The following is an 18,349-nucleotide window of genomic DNA, read 5'->3' as shown; positions in this document are numbered from 1 at the left end:
CCTTGGGGAGAGTGAAGCTGTAGCTTCCTGGCTAAGCAAGCAGGCTGATGCTCCCCAGGTGATGATGCTTAATCATGTCTGATCCCTTTGCTTCTTTCCTTCCTTTATTCTTACCCAGCTAACATGTGCACAGCAACCTTTGTGTTCCCTGGTACCAGCCTGGGCTTCACTCATCCTTCTCTGAGCTTTGAGACCACAGAGAATTTTATGTTCATCTGATTTAAGAGCTTTGTGGAGCCTTTCAATTCTTATGTAGTGGGGAACGTCATCCCTTGCCCCAGTGAGTGGGTCTGAACAGTCTTGTTAATCAGTAACACACAACTGGGAGAGCAACGTGCAAAGATGGTGAACATAAGGCATTACTGGGGAATTCCATGTTTGTACAACCAGGGACCACCAGGTTCCCATCAGCATGGCCGACACTGACACACTGACCGCAGCAGAGGCTCCCAGGCTGTGGGGCGGCAGGAGCTCTGCTTCGTGCTGCTGGGATGCACCAGCCACGGGCACCTTTGAAGACACTCTGGCAGTTTCTCACAAAGTTAAACACACTCCTGTGTGATACAACACAGAAATCACACCCCTAGGTTCCTATTTAAATCAGTCACTTGTGTGCAAATAAGCAGATGCACATAAAGTTACAGCTTATTTATTTGTGTTTGTTAAAACTTAGAAAGCTACTGCCCTGTCCTTCAATAAGTGAATGAATGAAGAAAACACACTCTGGTCCATACACAATGGAACAATATAACTGGAAACATCAATAAATCATTCATCAGTCCACAGAAGGAACCTAAGAGGCATAATTTTAAGTGAACGGAGCTTAGTCAGAAAAGGCTGGGACTGGGAGGGGCACAGGAGCAGGGCCAGGAGCAGGGCAGGACCCTGAGCCCCAGCTCCTGTCCCAGGGAGCCATGTCTCCTGTATCCACCAGGGGGCGCCAGTGCCCCACAGTCCTCAGCTGGGAGTCCTGCCTCTGACTCTTGCCTGTTTCCTGTGTCATCTTTGGGCTGAAGCCCTCCCACTCCTATGATCTCTTGTTCTCAGTGGGAGCCCAGGCTTAGGCTGAAGGAGCAGCTTGAAAGGCCAATAAAAGGGAAGATTTGCATAAGGACGTCCCACTCTAAGCCTCAGGCTGACATATAGGTCTGAAGACTCAGGCTGGCTTTTGGGCTCAGGCAGCAGAGTCTGGGGGCGTCTCCACCATGGATTGGGCTCCACTTGTCCTCACCCTCCTGGCTCACTGCACAGGTGGGGCCTGAGGGGAAGTCTGGGAGGGCGGCACTTTGTCCCCTGGGTCCATGACCTCTCCTCCCTCCCCTGGGAACAGGGTCTGTCCTGACTCACTGATCTCTGTGGTGCTGTCTCCTTGCAGGGTCTTGGGCCCAGTTTGTGCTGACTCAGCCCGAGTCTGTGTCGGGGTCTCCGGGACAGACAGTCACCATCTCCTGCACCCGCAGCAGCGGCAACATTGGGAGCAGATATGTGCACTGGTACCAACAGCGGCCAGGCAGTGTCCCCAGGACTGTGATCTATGAAGATGACGATAGACCCTCCGGGGTTCCGGATCGGTTCTCTGGCTCCATAGACAGCTCCTCCAACTCTGCCTCCCTGACCATCTCGGGGCTGCAGCCTGAGGACGAGGCCGACTACTACTGTCAGTCTTCTGGTGGTAGTGTAATCACAGTGCTGCAGACTCGGGGAAGTGAGACCAAATCTCCCAGAGCTTCCCCTTCTGGTCTGCACTCAGCCTGTCCCCACCAAGGAGGGGGGCTCTCTTCTGCCTCCTGCTGGAAAGTTTGTGTTGAGACTGGAGGTTTGTGAGTCCATCTGTTTTCCCCCCAAATTTCCCCATGTCAGGGAGGCTGATTGCCCATTTCCTGTACAAGGGATTCCTGAGGGTGAGTTTTCAGCTCAGGGGTGTGAGCCTGTGCGTTTGTGAAGTGGGTGTGGGGCAGTGCTTGTGCGGGGTCTGCTCTGTGCGTGTGCAACACTTAGATGCGTCCTTTGGACTCTGCTCATAGATGACAGTGACACCCTCTTGTTAAGTTGTGACCCACAACACCCCCTCCAGATTTCCAAATATGCCTTGAAGGGCCCCATCACCCCAGGTCAAGACCATTGGGGTTAAATGAGCGTGTTCTCAGCTGTTAGGCAGCGGTTGCCTTTGAGTCGTGTTCATGCCAGTGAGCTGGACGGAGATAACGTGCCATCTCTCTGTGCTTCTGAGATCCCGTCTGTTAGACAAAACGGTCACACAGACTCGTGAGATCAGAGCCTGAGACCCAGTCCTGTGGATCGTCCTGTCAATCAGTGTGAAGGACAGCAGGAACACAGCTAGTGTGGGGAGGGTGGGGCCAGGGAGTGGGCATGGTTGAGCAAAAAGGAAAGGACTCATGGACATGGACAATATGTGGTGATTGCTGGGGCAGGAGGGTGTAAGGGGAGTAAATGGTAATGGAAAAAATACAATAAAGATTAAATAAAACAAACAAACAAAGAAAAAACCCAAAATGTAATGTACAATATTGGGGTAAAGTATGTGTGCAGTTAATATGTTGAAAGTTTTCACAACGCACATACTTATATAATATCCACCTTCAATTACTGTCTCAGGCAGTGCATTTCAGGCCTGAGACACAGAGAGGAATGAACACAGGACAAAGCCTCAGGCCCTGGGGATCGGGTCTGTGTGGGGCCTGGAGCACAGACAGGGGCGGTGGATGGGTGGGGAGCAGACACCGAGGACAGACCAGCGACCCCCATGAGCAAGGCCCTGCCCAGGGCACGGTGGCTGTTTGAACGTCTGCTCATGTTTCACTTAAGTAACAGTCTGTGAGGTCATCAGTTGTCACCTGGGACTAACACGCAGCTCAAAGTCCACCCTGTGATCAGTGAATCGTAATACTCAACTTCTTCACCCAAAGTCCCACAGTGGACCCTAGTGGGGAAACTCATAAAGGAAGAACCGTGGGTTTGAATTGTCTGAGTGAATGAAGACAGGATTCTGCCGTGTGACGTGGGTGAAGGGAGCAAATAAGTGATTTCCGAGGACGTGTGTGCTGGTCTGCACTTCCTTCTACTCACACGTGTCACCCCTGAATCCCAGGACTCCAACACAGGAGGCCGTTCCCCTTCACGCTCTCACTGAGAGCAGCACAGTCAGCTGCCCGTTCCAGAGATCTGTACAAGGGCACTCCTGGGACAGGGGGTGGTACCCGTTGCTGTCCTGTGCAAAGGGTTTGGGACATACATGCGTATTTATGCTACAACACATGCTGATGAAGGGACATATTTGTGTTTCTGGGTTTTTTTTTAAGATTTTATTTATTTATTTTTCTAGAGGGGAAGGGAGGAGAAAGAAAAAGAACATGAGAGTGTGGCTGCCTCTTGAGCGCCCCCTTCAGAGTCATAGCCCGCAAAGCAGGCAAGTGCCCTGACTGGAAATCGAACCAGAGACCCTTTGTTTTGCAGGCTGGCGCTCTATCCACTGACCCACACCAGCCAGGGCACCGTGTGTTTGTGTTTAAAGTCAGTAGATACAGAGGATAGGAGATTAAACAACAGGAGTCCTGTGGATGGAGGTTGAGGTGGTGTAACCGGTGCAGGTGGTTCTTTGAACTCTTCTCCATAGTTTGTGTGACTTCAACATCGTCATGTTAATTCTCCAATTCTGTCTGCGTGATGTGTGTGCCCTACTACTGGGAGCCACTAAGAATGGGTGAAATGTGAGTTGTCACCATGATTCAAGTTTAACCCTATCTCCTTCCAAAGGACAGAGGAGGAGTCACCTTGAACCTCATGAAGGGAGTGGAGCCGGGTATCTGAAGTAACAGGGAAGTGGGGGCATCGGAGCTTTGAGAGCATGTGGAGGGGCTACATGGTGTGTGGAGAGATGATGGGCCAACCATGAAGCTCCCTGAGGACAGCTGAGGTATTGGGGTTCTGTGCAAACATTAGAGGGGAGTCCCTGAGGGTTTTAAGCAGGAGGTAACCTGCTTGAGGTGAATGAGAAAGACCCCTCAAGTGTCTTGAGGACACAGTGTCCCAGGTGAGCAAAGGATCCTGGTCAGAGTCATTGATTACGGGGCCCCTTGAGTTTAGACGTGTGGGGACATGGGACCGTGGGCACAGGTGCAGCAGAGGTGGATCCGGTCACAGAGGGACGTGCTGGTCTCTGCCTCCAACTGCCCAGACACTTAGCACATCTGCAAATGCTTCACACCCGACTGGTATCTTGTAACTAAGGGAGACAGTGAGTAAGAAAATTAAGGTAGGAAGTTTTGTTTAAAATATGAACAAATGTGATGTCACCTAAGACAAAACCCTAACAGGATACACATGGCACGGGTATGCAGAACACCAAGAACATAAAATAAGAGAACACAAGGAAGAATAAAGGTTAATTCCTAAAACGAATTAGCATGTTACACTTTCCTCTGTTACCTGTGAGCCCTTCAAAAGCCATTATTGTTGCCCATGACTTCATCACATCAGATCTAGGACAACTGTGTGTGTGTCATGTGATTTGAGATTTTAGCTGAGTAGGCCTCCTCTGCACGTGCCCCTGCCTGTGTTCCTGGCAAATTCTCTGAGCAGCCCTTGTGACCCTTCAAAGCAGATGTGCGGCCCCCTCATCTGTGACCCTGGACATGAAGGTCACTGTGCATTTTGCAACATCTTCACTGAATGTGAAACAAATTAATTTGGCATTTATGTACAAGTTAGCACCTCCCACAGTTGTGGATTCCTGGGGGAAATGGTACAGTAACCAGTACAGTGTATCAGAGTCACAGTATCTGGGACCCAGACCCTGGACGTGTGAACAGAGTAAGTGACCTGCTGAGCTGCAGAAACCAGCTTGTGCTTTGGGCCATGTTGGGAGGAGTTGAAACTGCCACCAGCAGGGGGCGCTGTGGGACTGCCCTGGGGTGCCACTTAAGCTGCTCATTAGGTAACATTCACTAATAGGAGCCCGGGCCTTGTGGCTGGAACCTGTGCATACTGACGGGGACTCAGCAGCTGTGTCCTCTGGGGCCTGATAATATCCCTTGAGAAGGGCCCTGTGTGATGTCTGAAGAGGCGATCCCTGCAGGGTTCTCTCAAGGGGTGAAGCCAGCCTCCATCCTCCTCAGTCTGGGTGTGAACTGAGCTCCAGCACCAGGGCTCAGGGAGGGGTTGGCCAGCCCCTGGATGGACACACATTTGCATGGACGGCCCCTCCCCTGGCAGAGGGTGGGAAAGAAAAGGAAGCCTGGGCAGCCCAGCCCCACTGTGGGCTCAGGGGCTGTGTGCACCATGGCCTGGACCCCTCTCCTCCTCGTGTTCCTCTCTCACTGCACAGGTAGGGATGGAACTGGGACACCTGGGAATCTTCCGATATTACGCCCCTCTCTTTCAGAATCTTGATAATCTTTGCCTGGGTGTCCGTCCCATCACCAATGAGTATTTGTGTTTGCAGGTTCCCTCTCCCAGCCTGTGCTGACTCAGCCACCCTCCCTCTCTGCATCTCCTGGAGCATCAGCCAGACTCACCTGCACCCTCAGCAGTGGCTTCAATGTTGACAGCTACCACATACGCTGGTTCCAGCAGAAGCCAGGGAGCCCTCCCCGGTATCTCCTGAGATTTAAATCAGACTCAGACAAGCACCAGGGCTCCGGGGTCCCCAGCCGCTTCTCTGGATCCAAAGATGCCTCGGCCAATGCAGGGCTCCTGACCATCTCTGGGCTGCAGCCTGAGGACGAGGCCGACTATTACTGTGCTACATATCATGGCAACTCAAAGAGTTTCACAGTGCTTCCGACCTGTGGGGAAGTGAGACAGAAACCTCCTTACTGCTTAGCTCTGCTGACAAAGGAAGCAGAGAGGTTCCTCCACCGTCCCTGCACTGGGCGGGCTCTCACACTTGCCCAGACAGAGCCTCATAAACACTCCTGAGTTCTGGGACAGAGAGCCTTGGGCACAGCCACGTCCAGGTCAGCAGAGATGCTGGCCCCACTGACCCCATGCCCTTGCTGCCTGCAGTTCGCTTCCCAGCTCCGAGAAGAGCTTAATCTTTGAGTTGTCACCTGTGAAAGGAGAGCAGAACGTTATCTACTTCCTAGGGGTGTGGGAGGATCATATTAAATTCTTATTAAATTTGTATTAAATTGTGATGCTAATTCTTGCTGCTGGGGTCCTTGTTACCATGAACTGAGCTTATTCTAGGACCAGATACCTCAGAAATACTATCTTCCTATTTCTTTTCTAACTCCTGCTCCTCCCCTTCTCTCCATTTCCAAGACTCACCCAATGGAGGGAGGAATTGAAAGAGAACTTGCTTTCCATCTGAAAAAGTCTGGATTGAAAACCTAGATGTTTCAAGCCCTGGACGTGCATCACGGACACGCTTCTGAATATGTCTGCGTGTCAGGGGCCTTATCTGCAGCGTGAACATACAGTACTCACTGCACCAGCCTGGTGGGTAGAGTACCTGGGGCGCGGGAAAGAGGTCATTGAGTGCATACCTACCTGGGCACATGCTAGTGACAAGAATGGTCAGTGCTGTCCTCCCTTCACGACCCCAAATGGCCGCTGGACTATCCGGTTTAGCCTGGGTCAGCCCTGGCTGCATTATGCAGAGCCTGGAGGGCCTACTTGTCAGCCATACAGACAGTTTAGACTCAGGGGGGACCTCTTTGACTGCAGGGAGGAGCGGGGTGGACATCGTGCAGACATTGATGAGGTTCTCACACGACCTATGGGCTCCTGGGGGAATTCTACCCAGAGCAAGTGCAGACGAGGACCCACAGACCCCGCCCTCTGTGCGAAGAAGGAGAGTCATTGTATCCTCCACAGCCTAGGTCTGCAGGGTCCCCTCTATTCCAAAGGCTGATCTCTGTGTGTGGGGAGAGGCGGTAGTGACGGGGCAGGAAGCTACGGTAGCTTAATAAGGAGAGTGGTTCTCCCTTTGAGGGACATAGAATACTCTGCAACTACAGAAATGAGGCTTCTTAAGGGTTTGTCCATGTTTATGTGGGTGGTATAAGGACTTAATTAGCTTTGCAAAATATATTGTTCGTTTGTGTGTATGTAACTTCCTCCTTAATAGTCTTTGGAAAAGGGTACATAAAGGACTTCCAGTTTCTGATCTAACAGGTAAGGAACTTGGAACTAGTCAGTCCTTCCTAACAGGTGAGAATCTGACAAACAGGAACATCAATAACTCTTCTTATATCCTTCAGAGAGGTGAGGTCACTGACCCCAAAACCGTGGAGACAGGCAGGTGAATACAGAGAATCACAGCTTATTGGAGCAGAAACGTCCATGGCGACCAGTACTCAGTACGAACCTAAACTGTATTGCTGACTTGCTGGAAGTGGACAAATCTTAGGTTCCAAAGCTCCCACAAACAGCTGGAAAATCTCCCAAACACTTGGAGATTCAATAATACACTTCTAAATAACTCATGTGCCAAAGAGGGCATCTTAAGAGAATGTTTGAAAACATTGAACTAAATGAAAATAAAACATCAAAATCTGTGAGATGGGCCAAAACGGGTGCTTAGAGGAAAACATTGCTAGAATGCACATATTAGATAAAAGAAAGATCTAAAATCGATAACATAAGCTTCCATTGTGGAAAACTAGAGAAAGGAGCACACATGAAACACAGAGCAGCAGCAGCAGAAATAGTGCAGATCAAGCCATGAGGCAGTGAGAGTGGGAACAGCTAATTGCAGAGGGATCCGCAAAGTCAAAAGCTGGTTCTGTGAAAAGGTAAATGGTAGACCTGGAGCTATGCTAACTAAGAAAAAAAGAGAAGATGCACATTACCAATATTACAAAAGAACGGAAGAGTACTGATCCCGTGAATATTCAAACGATAACAAAAGAATGCCATCAATAAGTCTTTGAAAGTCACAGTCTACTCCAAGCTCTCCCGAGAAGGAACAGTCCCAACAAGCATATGCCAATTAAAAAAATTGAATCAATAATTAATAACCTTCCAAAACGGAATGAAACCGAGCTCAAGTGGGTTCACTGGTGAATGCTATCAAACATGTAAGAAAAAAATTATAGCAATTCTCTACCGGCTCTTCCAGAAAATAGAAGCAGATGGAATACTTCCTAACTCATTTTATGAAAACAGTATTAACCTAATATCAAAACTGGAAAAAACATTACAGTAAAAATTATAACAGATCAATATCACTGATGGGCAGAGATACAAAAATCCTCAACAAAATATTAGCCAATTGAATATGAAAATATGTAAAAATATTATGTACCACGAGCAAGTGGCATATATCCCAGCTATGTTTAATATTCAAAAATCAATGAATGTCATTCATCACATCAACAGGTGAAGAGGATGAAACACATAACCATGCCAATCGATGCTGAGAGAGCTTTTGACAAAATTCGACATCCATTCATGGTAAAAACTCACAGCAAACTAAGAATAGAGGGAAATGCATCTACAAACAACCTATAGCTAACATCATGCTAATGGGGGCTAATGGGATGCTAATGGCTGCTAATAAGCTCTATTGCTAAGGTCAGAAACAAGGCCAGGATGCCCCCTCTCACCGCTCCTTTAAACATTGTACTAGAAGTTTAGCTAATAAGACAAGAAAGAGAAAGAAAAGTTATACAGATTGAGAAGGAAGATACACAATTATCTTTTTCTATAAATGACATGGTTGTCTATGAAGAAATCTGAAAGAATCACCACCACCACCAAAAACCCCTCCAGGAACTAATAAGCATTTATAACAAAGTAAGAAGACATGACATTAATACACAAGTGTTGACCACTGTCTTATATATCAGCAACGAACTAGTGAGTTTGAAATTAGAAAGACAATACCCTTTACATTATCGCCCCTCAAATGAGATACTCAGTTATAAATATAACAGTATATGTACAACACCGATAGAGGGAAAACTACAAAACTCTGACAGAGGAAATCAAAGAAGAACTAAGTAAGTAGAGAGATCATCGTGCTCACGGATAGGAAGACTCAATATTGTTAAGATGTCAGTTCTTTCTTAGTCGATCTACAAATTCCATGCAATCCCAATAGAAACCTTAGAGAGTTATTTTGAAAATACCAACAAAATGGTTCTAAGAGTTGATATGCATAAGAAAAAGAATCCAGAAGAGCCAAAGCAGTATTGAAAGAGAAGAAAAAGCTCCGAGGACTGGCACTACCTAACTTCAAGACCGGCTCTAAAGGTACAGTAATGAAGACAGAGCGGCCTTAGCAAGAGAACACACATGTAGACCAATGGAACAGAACAGAGAGCCAAGAAACACACCCCCACAAGTCCAGTTACCTGACATTGGCAATGGAGCCAAGGCAGTGCAATGGGGAAAGGGTGGTCTCTCAGCAAAGGTGGTGAAAAACTGGAATATCCACATGCAAAACAAAACAAAAACCTAGAGAGAGACCTAACAACGTTTACAAAAATCAACTCAAAATGTATAGGCCTGGTTATAAAATGCAAAATGATAAAACGCCTAAAAGAAAACAGGGAAAAATCAAGATGAACTTGTGTATGGTGATGACATTTTCATTACAATGCCAAAGTCACAGTCCATCAAAAGATTGATCAGCTGGGCCTGCTCAATATTTATTTTGTTAAATATTAAATTTAAAACTTCTGTTCTGACTCAGGCGCTGTCAAGAGAATGAGAAGACAGGCACAGTTCACTCTATTTCTCCCACAGAGGAAGAGGAAACATTTGCAAAGGACAAATCGAATAACGGACTGTTATCCAAATTATAGAAAACACTCTCAAAAATCAAAAAGAAGAAAAAACCTAATAAAAATGTGCAAGAGATGTGAACAGCCATTTCACCAAAGAAGATATCCAGATGCAAATGAGCATGTGAAAACACATTCAGGAAGACTTGTCATTTAAGATTGCAAATTAAAACAGCAATGAGATACCACAACACACCTGTCAGAATGGGAAAAATCCAAAACACTGACAACACCAAATGCTGGCAAGCATGTGGAGCAAAGGGAACGCTCATTCATTGCTGGTGGGAATGTAAAATAGTGCAGCCACTTTGTAAAAAAGTTTGGTGGTTTCTTATGAAGTTAAAAATAATCTTGCCATACAACCCAGCACTCAAATGAGTTCAAAATTGAATCCATCAAAACCCACGCAGGGATGGCACAGCACCTGTTTCGTAAATGCCAAAACTTGAAAGCGGCTGCGATGCTCTTCAGTAGGTGGTAGATGAACAATTGTATGTACAGTGAGTGGAATATTATTCAGCCCTGAAAGGAAATAAGATACGTGAGAAGACATGGAGGAATCTTAAATGAACATTACTAAGTGAGAGGAGCCAATCTGAAAAGGCTACACATTGCATGATTCCGATTATATGACGTTCCGGAAATGGGAAAGGTAAGGAGACAGTAAAAAGACCAGTGGTTTCCAGAGGTTAGGGAGAGACACAGGGAGGGATACAGTTGTGGAGCGCAGTGGGTTTTAGGGCAGTGAAACTGTCCTGTGTGGCACTGTACTGGTGGGTACACGGCTTTTACATCTGTCAAAACCCATAGGATGTACAACACCAAGGCGAACGCTAGTGTAAAATAGGGGCTTTGGCTGATAACAGAGTGTCAGTGTAGGTTTGTGGTTTGTAAGAAATGTCCCACTCCGGGGGCGGGGGCGGTGTTGATGGTGGGGGAGGCTGTGTAAGCGTGGGGGCAGGGGACATATGGGAACTTCGTACTTTTTGCGCAGTTTTGATGTGAATGTAAGTGGTTTGCAGCCCTTTTTGCCTGTTTCCCTCCTTCTCCATCCTCCCTTCCCCGGGTATCCTGATTCCCTCTCTGATTCATACCATTTGCCTCTCTGGTGGTTGAGACCTTCTCCACCATGCAACCTCAGGGCTGCAGTTCTCAGCTTCACCAGGGAGGGCGCCGAAGGCCCCTTCGGAACCTCCGTGGATGTGCTCATTAGAGACGGTGGCCTGCCCTTGTCAGGAGGGCCCCTCTTTGTGAATGCCTTCCCGGTGTGCAGTGTCCATGAAACCCGCTTCCCATGAAGGGTTAATGAAGACAAATGCATAGTCCAGGGACCGAGGTCCATCCTGGCAGTTGGGGGTATAGCCCGGGCTCTTGAAAGCTCAATGACCCTACATCCCACACCCTCAGCAAACTAGACAGAAGGTCTCCAGGGCTGACATCAGAGCAATGATCAACTCCTCCTGCCCTGGCCCAAGCAATCAGTGGAGCCCATGACCCCAATCCGTCAGTCACCATAATTGATACTTTCCGCATGTGTAACTGGGCCTGCGTGGGCCATCAGAGAACAGGTTTTAGACCACCAGCTCTCCTGTGTCTCCAGGCTCCATGCCATTTCCTTAAATAAACCGTGGCTCTCTTTGCTGCAAACGCCTATTGGAGTTTTATTGGGCTTTGATGTGCAGGCAAAGGAAGCCCCTTTAGTCTGGTAACAGCGTGGCTCTGTCCACTGTCCTTCAATGCAGGATGCGGGACAAATTCCCTGTCAGGGAAGGTACCAGAAGCCTATCCCACAATTCTCTAAACAGAGGTGCTGTCTGAAAGTTTCCTCTTTGAACTAGGGGGTAAGGCGTGGACAAGACATGAGGTATTAATTTGTTTTCCTCCTGGAGGACAAGGTGTGAGGAAGGCTGATTCCTCTGTCTGGGCTCCTGGCTTCTCCTCTCTCACATGGAGGAATCCCTGCCTGGGAGAGCAGGGGGCGCTGCAAGACAGCTCTGGAGAGGGTCTGCTGGGTGTGCCCTCAGCTGGAAGCCCAGCAATGTGTTTGTATTTTGGGTGCCTCTGCCAGGTGCTCCCTGTAAACCTTGGGGACTCTCAGAGTCTGTCAGTCTAGGCCCCCAGCCTTCACAGAACCACGCCCAGTAGAGGGGCAGACACAGGAGTACAAGAAGGGGCTGGGACCATCAGTTGGAGGGACTTATTTGCATAAAGACACCTTCTTCCTCTGGGGCACAGGGAAAGATAAAAGAGATCAGAGGTGCCTCTTGTAAGTGGTGGAACTCAGAAGGTAGCGCCTCAGGATTGTCTCGACCATGGACTGGACTGCCCTCCTGCTCACCCTCCTCACTCACTACACAGGTGCCTGGGTCCTCAGTCTGGGAACGCAGCCCCAGGAGGACTCACAGGCTGGGCCCATCCCCTGGGGTCCAGACTGAGTTGTTAGACCCTACTCACTCTCTCTGCCTTTCTTTCCTTTACTGCAGGGACCTGGGCCCAGTCCGGGCTGACCCAGGAAGCCTCAGTGTCAGGGTCTCCGGGTCAGACAGTCACCCTCACCTGCACTGGAAACAGCAACAATGTTGGATACAGTGGTGCAAGCTGGTACCAACAGGTCCCTGGTGCTGTCCCCAAACTTCTCATCTATGGTAGCAACGGTCGACCCTCAGGGATCCCGGCTCGGTTCTCTGGCTCTCGTTCAGGAGCCAAGGCCTCCCTGACCATCTCGGGGCTGCAGCCTGAGGACGAGGCCGACTACTACTGTCAGTCTTCTGGTGGTAGTGTAATCACACTGCTGCAGACTCAGGGGGAAGTGAGGCCAAAACTCCCCAGGCCTCCCCCTGCTGGGTCTGCCCTCACCGGTCCCCACCTAGTGGGGGTGCTCACTTCTGTCTCCTGCAGGGAAGTGTTTGTTGAGATTGTAGGTTTCTGAGTCCCTTTATTTTCTTTCCAGAGTTTCCCCATGTCTTGATGATTGATTGCCTATTTGTTTGCAATCTCGTCAGGAAGGTGAGTGAGTTCAGAACAAGGCAGCAGAGCTTTTGCATGTCCTACGATGGGGATGCAGCCTTTGCTCGCGGGTCGTCAGTTCTGTGCATGGGGCACATTTAGCTGCATCCTTTGCACTCTGCACACACATGGCAGTAGCAGCCTGTTCTGTAAGTCAGGACCCACGAAACCACCTACACACATTTCTAAATATCATAGAGGGGGTCCCATCACCCCAGCTTGACACCCACGGGGTTAAAAGGGCTCCTTCTCAGCTGTTTAGGCAGCTGTTTCCTTTGAGTCCTGTTCATGCCAGTCAGCTGGACGGAGACTAATGTGCTGTCTCTCTGTGCTTCTGAGTTCCCGTCTGTTAGACAAAACAGTCACACATTGTCACATGAGGTCAGAGCCTATGACCCAGTCTCCTCTCAACCAGAGTGCAGTACTCTGTGTGCAGTTAATATGTTGAAAGTTTTCACGACGCATATACCATATAAAATACCTACCTTCATTTACTGTCTCAGGCAGTGCGCTTCAAGCATGAGACACAGAGAGCAATGAACACAGGACAAGCCTCGGGCCCTGGGGGTGGGGTCTGTGTGGGGTCTGGAGCATAGACAGGAGCCGTGGGGGTTGGGGAACAGACACCAAGGACAGAAGTCCAGACGACCCCCATGAGCCAGGCCCTGCCCAGGGCACGGTGGCTGTTTGAACATCTGCTCACCTTTCACTTAAGTAACAGTCTGTGAGGTCATCAGTTGTCCCCTGGGACTAACACGCAGCTCAAAGTCCACCATGTAATCAGTACAAGGTGATATTCAAGTTCTTTACCCAAAGTCTCACAATGGACCCTAGTGGGGAAACTCATAAAGGAAGAACTTTGTGTTTGAATTGTCTGTGTGAACAAGACAGGATTCTGCCTTGTGACGTGGGTGAAGGGAGCGGATAAGTGACGTCTGAGGACGAGTGTGCTGGTCTGGACTTCCTTCTGCTCACACATGTCACCCCTGAACCTCAGGACTCCAACACAGGATGTCTGTTCCCCTTCACGCTCTCACTCAGATCAGCACAGTTAGCTGCCCGTTCCCGAGGTGACAGCACATATCTGTGTTTGTGTGTGACAGTAGTTGAAGTCAGTTGTTCTGTCTGAGAGTTTGGGAGGTTACATCATGTTCACGCTAAAACACACACTGATGCAGGACATGGAGCGTGGGTTGTTGCCATAGTCAGTGTGGGAGCAGAGTGAGTGACAAGAAGTTAGAAGATTAACTAACAGGAACTCTATGGATGGAGGCTGAGGTGGCATAATCAATGTGGGTGACTCTGATCTTTCTCTATATTTGTGTCTCGTTTAATTCCTCATTTCATTCTGTGGTGACATGCATGTGCCCTGCGAATCGGGGTCACTCAGAGTTGCCAACACTGGTGTTGTCACCGTGATTCCAAGTTTATTCCTGTTTCTTTGCAAAGAACAGAGCCGTCGTCTCAGACAGCATGGAGGGAGAGGGGTCAGGGTTTTAAAGCAATAGGAAAGCCAGGAGGGCTGTGGGAGCACGTGGAGGGGCTGCAGGGTGGTGGGTGGAGAGGGCGAGGCAACCATGAAGCCCCATGAGGGGAGCCCAGGAGTGGGGGTTCTGTGCAAACAGCAGTGGGGAGTCACAGAGGGTTTTGAGCAGGGGGTGACCTTTCTGAGGTGAATGAGAAAGACCCCTCGAATGCCTTGAGGACACAGCACCCAAGGTGAGCAAGGGATCCTGGTCAGAGTCAGTGACTAGGGGTCCCCATGAAACTAGACGTGTGGGGACATCGGACTGTGGCCACAGGTAAAGCTGAGGTGGTTCTGGGCACAGAGGGACGTGCTGGTCTCTGCCTCCCACTGCCCAGACCCTCGGCACGTCTGCAAACTCATCACACCCGACTGTTACTAAAATAAGACAATGAGAAAGAATTCACAATTAGGGAAAGTACTGTTTATATTATAAACAAATTTGATGACTCCCAATAAAAATCCTGACAAGAAACAATGTCACAGGTGTGCAAAACATCACAAACTAAGATAAAAAGTCAGTTCCTGAAATTTATCAGCATGCTACATTTTCCACCAGTAAATGTGTAGCCTTCAAAAACCATTATTTTACCCATCACTTAATCAAATCAGATCTATGAAAGTTTTCTCAGTAGTGCTCTGCACATGCCCACAAGTGCACTCCTGGAGATTTCCATGAGCAGATCCTATGAGCCCTTCAACCAGACAGACAGTCCTGGTGTCTGTGGCATTGGACATGAAAGTCACTGTGCGTGTACTTTGCAACATCTTCACTAAAGGCGAATCCAAATTAATTTGACGTTAATGTACTTGTCTGCCCCTCCCACCGTTGTGGATTCCTGGGAGTGAGATGCAGCAGGAACCAGTACAGTGTGTCAGAGACACGGGATCTGGGAACCTGTATGGCGATCGTTCAAGGCTGGGCATGGTATTCGTGCGGGTGGAAAATATTCACGGAGGCGTTGGGAGCCTGGCATGCCTTTATTCATGGGTGGGTGAGCCACGCGTGCTGCAAGCCGTGTGCCTCTCTCCATGTCTCTGCATGGCACATGTCATGGCCCTTGCTCCCCAGCGTGGCACCCAGCGTGGCACCTGCCCCCTCGCACGTCTCTCTGCATGTCTCTCTAGTGAGAAGCCCCTATACGTGTTTAACTACTAGAAGGGAACAAAACCGGAAAAATGCCAGAAGATTACATAGCATAACATAATTCTGTGCATGCAGCCTACTTCACGTTCTGGGAAGAGTTCATCGGGCCCAGGCTCAAGGCTATGGGAACACTGCTCCCCTTAGCTACCCAGACACCTGGGTGAGGAAGCCAGACTGCCTCCACTGACCCTACAGAAGCAGACCCAGGATGTGTGAGGAGACAGTGACCTGGTGAGCTGAAGAAACCAGCTGGGCTCTCAAGGCTGTGGGCCATGGGTGGTGTGTGCACTGCCACCAGCAGGGGGCACTGTGGGACTGCCCTGTGTTCCCTACACAACTGCTAATTAAGAACCATTCACTCCCAGGAGCCTGGGCCTGGAGACAGGGTTTGTGCTCACTGATGGGGACTCAGCAGCTGTGTCCTCTCAGGCCTGGCAGAGTCCCATGGACTCCTGTATTTTCTCAGCAGGTGCTTCCCCCAGAGCTGTCCCAAAGGGTGAAGCCAACTTCCATCCCCCTCATTCTGGGGTGTGAGCTGAGCTCCAGCCCCAGGGCGCAGGGAGGGGCTGGGCAGCTCCTGGATGGACACACATTTGCATGGATGGCCCCTCCCCTGGCAGAGGGTGGGGAGAAAAGGAGGCCTGGGCAGCCCAGCCTCACTGTGGGCTCAGGGGCTGTGTGCACCATGGCCTGGACCCCTCTCCTCCTCGTGCTCCTCTCTCACTGCACAGGTAGGGACAGGCCTCGGGGTCCAGGGGCTCAGTTCCTAAGTTATTCTCTTCCTGCTCCATCACCTGAGAAGTTTCCCCTGGTTCTGCCCCATCACTGACATGTGTCTGTGTTTGCAGGTTCCCTGTCCCAGCCTGTGCTGACTCAGCAGCCCTCCATCTCTGCATCTCCTGGAGCCACAGCCAGACTCACCTGCACCCTCAGCAGTGGCTTCAGTGTTGGCAGCTACCATATATACTGGTTCCAGCAGAAGCCAGGGAGCCCTCCCCGGTATCTCCTGAGGTTCTACTCAGACTCGAGCAAGCACCAGGGCTCCGGGGTCCCCAGCCGCTTCTCTGGATCCAAAGACGCCTCGGCCAACGCAGGGCTCCTGACCATCTCTGGGCTTCAGCCCGAGGACGAGGCCGACTACTACTGTGCTACAGCTCATGGCAGTGGGAGCAGCTTCAGTCACTCACAGTGGCTCAGATGATGAGGAAGTGAGACAGAAACCCCTGGGCCCAGAGGTCATGGCTCTGAGCCTCAGTGAGGCATCTGTGGAGGCCTCTGTGAGGGGGGCTCCTCTGCAGTCAGAACCGTCCGTGGAAGGGGAAGGAGCAGCTCAGTCATGAGTGAGAGCACAGGGCGTCCCCGGGTCACTCACGCTGATGGGGTGACAAAGCCCAAGTGACTGTCCCCACAGTATCAGAGTAAATTTTAACAAAATAAATAGTTTCATGTAAAAATCTCATTTCATTTAATTTGTTGTGTTTGGTTTCTACTCACACAAAACACTTCTCTTCTGACACATCTGGTCACCAAACGTGGGGGGATGTTTCTCTACCAGAGCCATTCCCTGCGACAGCAGCTGGATGTCCCAGCACACAACTCAGCCCTAACCCGACATTCTGGAGACGGTGTCAGGTCCGCAGTGAAGGGCTCCGTCCCACGGGACTGCCCGCGCTGCAGGGGACAGTCACAAGCAGGATGTGCCCAAGTTTCTTTAATGCCTTGGATGTAAATTGAAGATTCCCATGTTCCTTCCCTTCATTTGAATTAATTGGGTGGCTCCACCTGAGTCCTTCTCCCTCCTCAAGGAAATGGGGGGCAGGGCTGTAAATTCCTAGCTTCCAGTCATCCCTCTGTCTATTGAGTGAGCATTTCTCACCCAGCAGCCCACCCAGAGTGACCTCATTAGAACAAAAGGCTGCCTGTCACCCAGAAATGACAAGGTTCTGTGTCTGTCACCAGGGAGCAAGACCAATATAAATTCTGTTTTCTCACAATACTGTGTCTGCGACTACAAACAATAACCGAGACAGTCGCGGTCACACACATCAATGTCATAATTCGGAATCTTGTGTTACTTCTGGAACATGCCCACGGCCTCTGGCCCTTCAGCCTGACCCTGGAATCTGCGCCCTCGGACACCTTCCTGACTCCGGGCCCCAGGAGTGTCAGTGCGTTCTCCTGAGCCCACAGACACCGCCTGACCCCTTGTCCTCTCACACTTCCCTGGGCTCCCCCACCATCCAGGCTGTGGGCTGGGTGTGGGACATGAGGAGCAGGAAGTCCCCAGTATGTGCCTGTGTTTCCTCCCCCATGAAGCTGCTGAGGAACCCAGACCCCAGGTCAGCCTCTCCTGCACAGGAAGCAGCAGACACATTGGGGGCGACCATGGCAACCATCCCAAAGCCTCCTGGATGGAGCTGCCGCTTTTGTGACCTAGAAGAGTAATGAGGGACCACCCAGGGTTTGGACCTCATTCTCGGAATTGAAGGTTGTGAAAGAACCTTGCTGACCTCCCCTGGGGTCCAGCCCTAGAAGACTCCGACAAACACCAGCTCAGGTTTTTCCTTCTGTTGTCACACGTGAAATTAAACAAAAAGATTTCATTCTCTGAATTCTTGCTTTGTGCTGTCAAGGAAAAGTATCTCTGTTTGAATATATGGTTCTTCCAGTGCAAACAGAACAGCTTTGATTCCAGAGTAAAACATTCCCAAAGTGCTGAGCGGTGGTAGGAAAGGCCTGCGAGCAGCACGTATAACCCCAGACCCGGTGGCCCTTTGTGCTGCCGGCAGAAATCGTGTTTCTTGAATGGGATCGCGAGAAGAGGCTCACGCATGGGAGACTGTGGGGTGGCAGGATTTATGCGGGTGGACTGCCCCTGTGTCACATCCGTGTCCGTCCCGCCATGGAAAACGTTCAACC

At 49.9% G+C, this 18,349-nt stretch overlaps 1 long non-coding RNA gene and 2 gene segments (V, D, J or C); all 3 read left to right on the top strand.

Moving 5' to 3' along the window:
- The first annotated feature begins 1,155 nt into the window (after nt 1–1,155).
- On the top strand, nt 1,156–1,474 carry LOC112310370 (uncharacterized). The gene is made up of 2 exons (XR_011651409.1): nt 1,156–1,251; nt 1,376–1,474. It is a non-coding gene; the product is annotated as an uncharacterized lncRNA (long non-coding RNA).
- Nucleotides 1,475–5,243: 3,769 nt separating this feature from the next.
- The window catches only part of LOC112310504 (immunoglobulin lambda variable 5-45-like), a 715,836-nt gene continuing 702,730 nt past the window's right edge, over nt 5,244–18,349 (top strand). Inside the window, 2 exon segments of the V gene segment in view lie at nt 5,244–5,344; nt 5,462–5,788. Of these exon segments, the coding sequence occupies nt 5,299–5,344; nt 5,462–5,788 (373 nt within the window).
- LOC128781372 (probable non-functional immunoglobulin lambda variable 5-48) lies at nt 16,082–16,646 on the top strand. The segment is given in 2 exon segments: nt 16,082–16,161; nt 16,279–16,646. Coding segments are annotated over 2 exon segments (399 nt in total).

The sequence above is a fragment of the Desmodus rotundus genome, chromosome 7 (assembly GCF_022682495.2).
Source record: "Desmodus rotundus isolate HL8 chromosome 7, HLdesRot8A.1, whole genome shotgun sequence".
Classification (NCBI taxonomy): Eukaryota; Metazoa; Chordata; class Mammalia; order Chiroptera; family Phyllostomidae; genus Desmodus; species Desmodus rotundus.
Note: the sequence above shows the minus strand (reverse complement) of the source record. Positions and strands in the feature narration are given on the sequence as shown.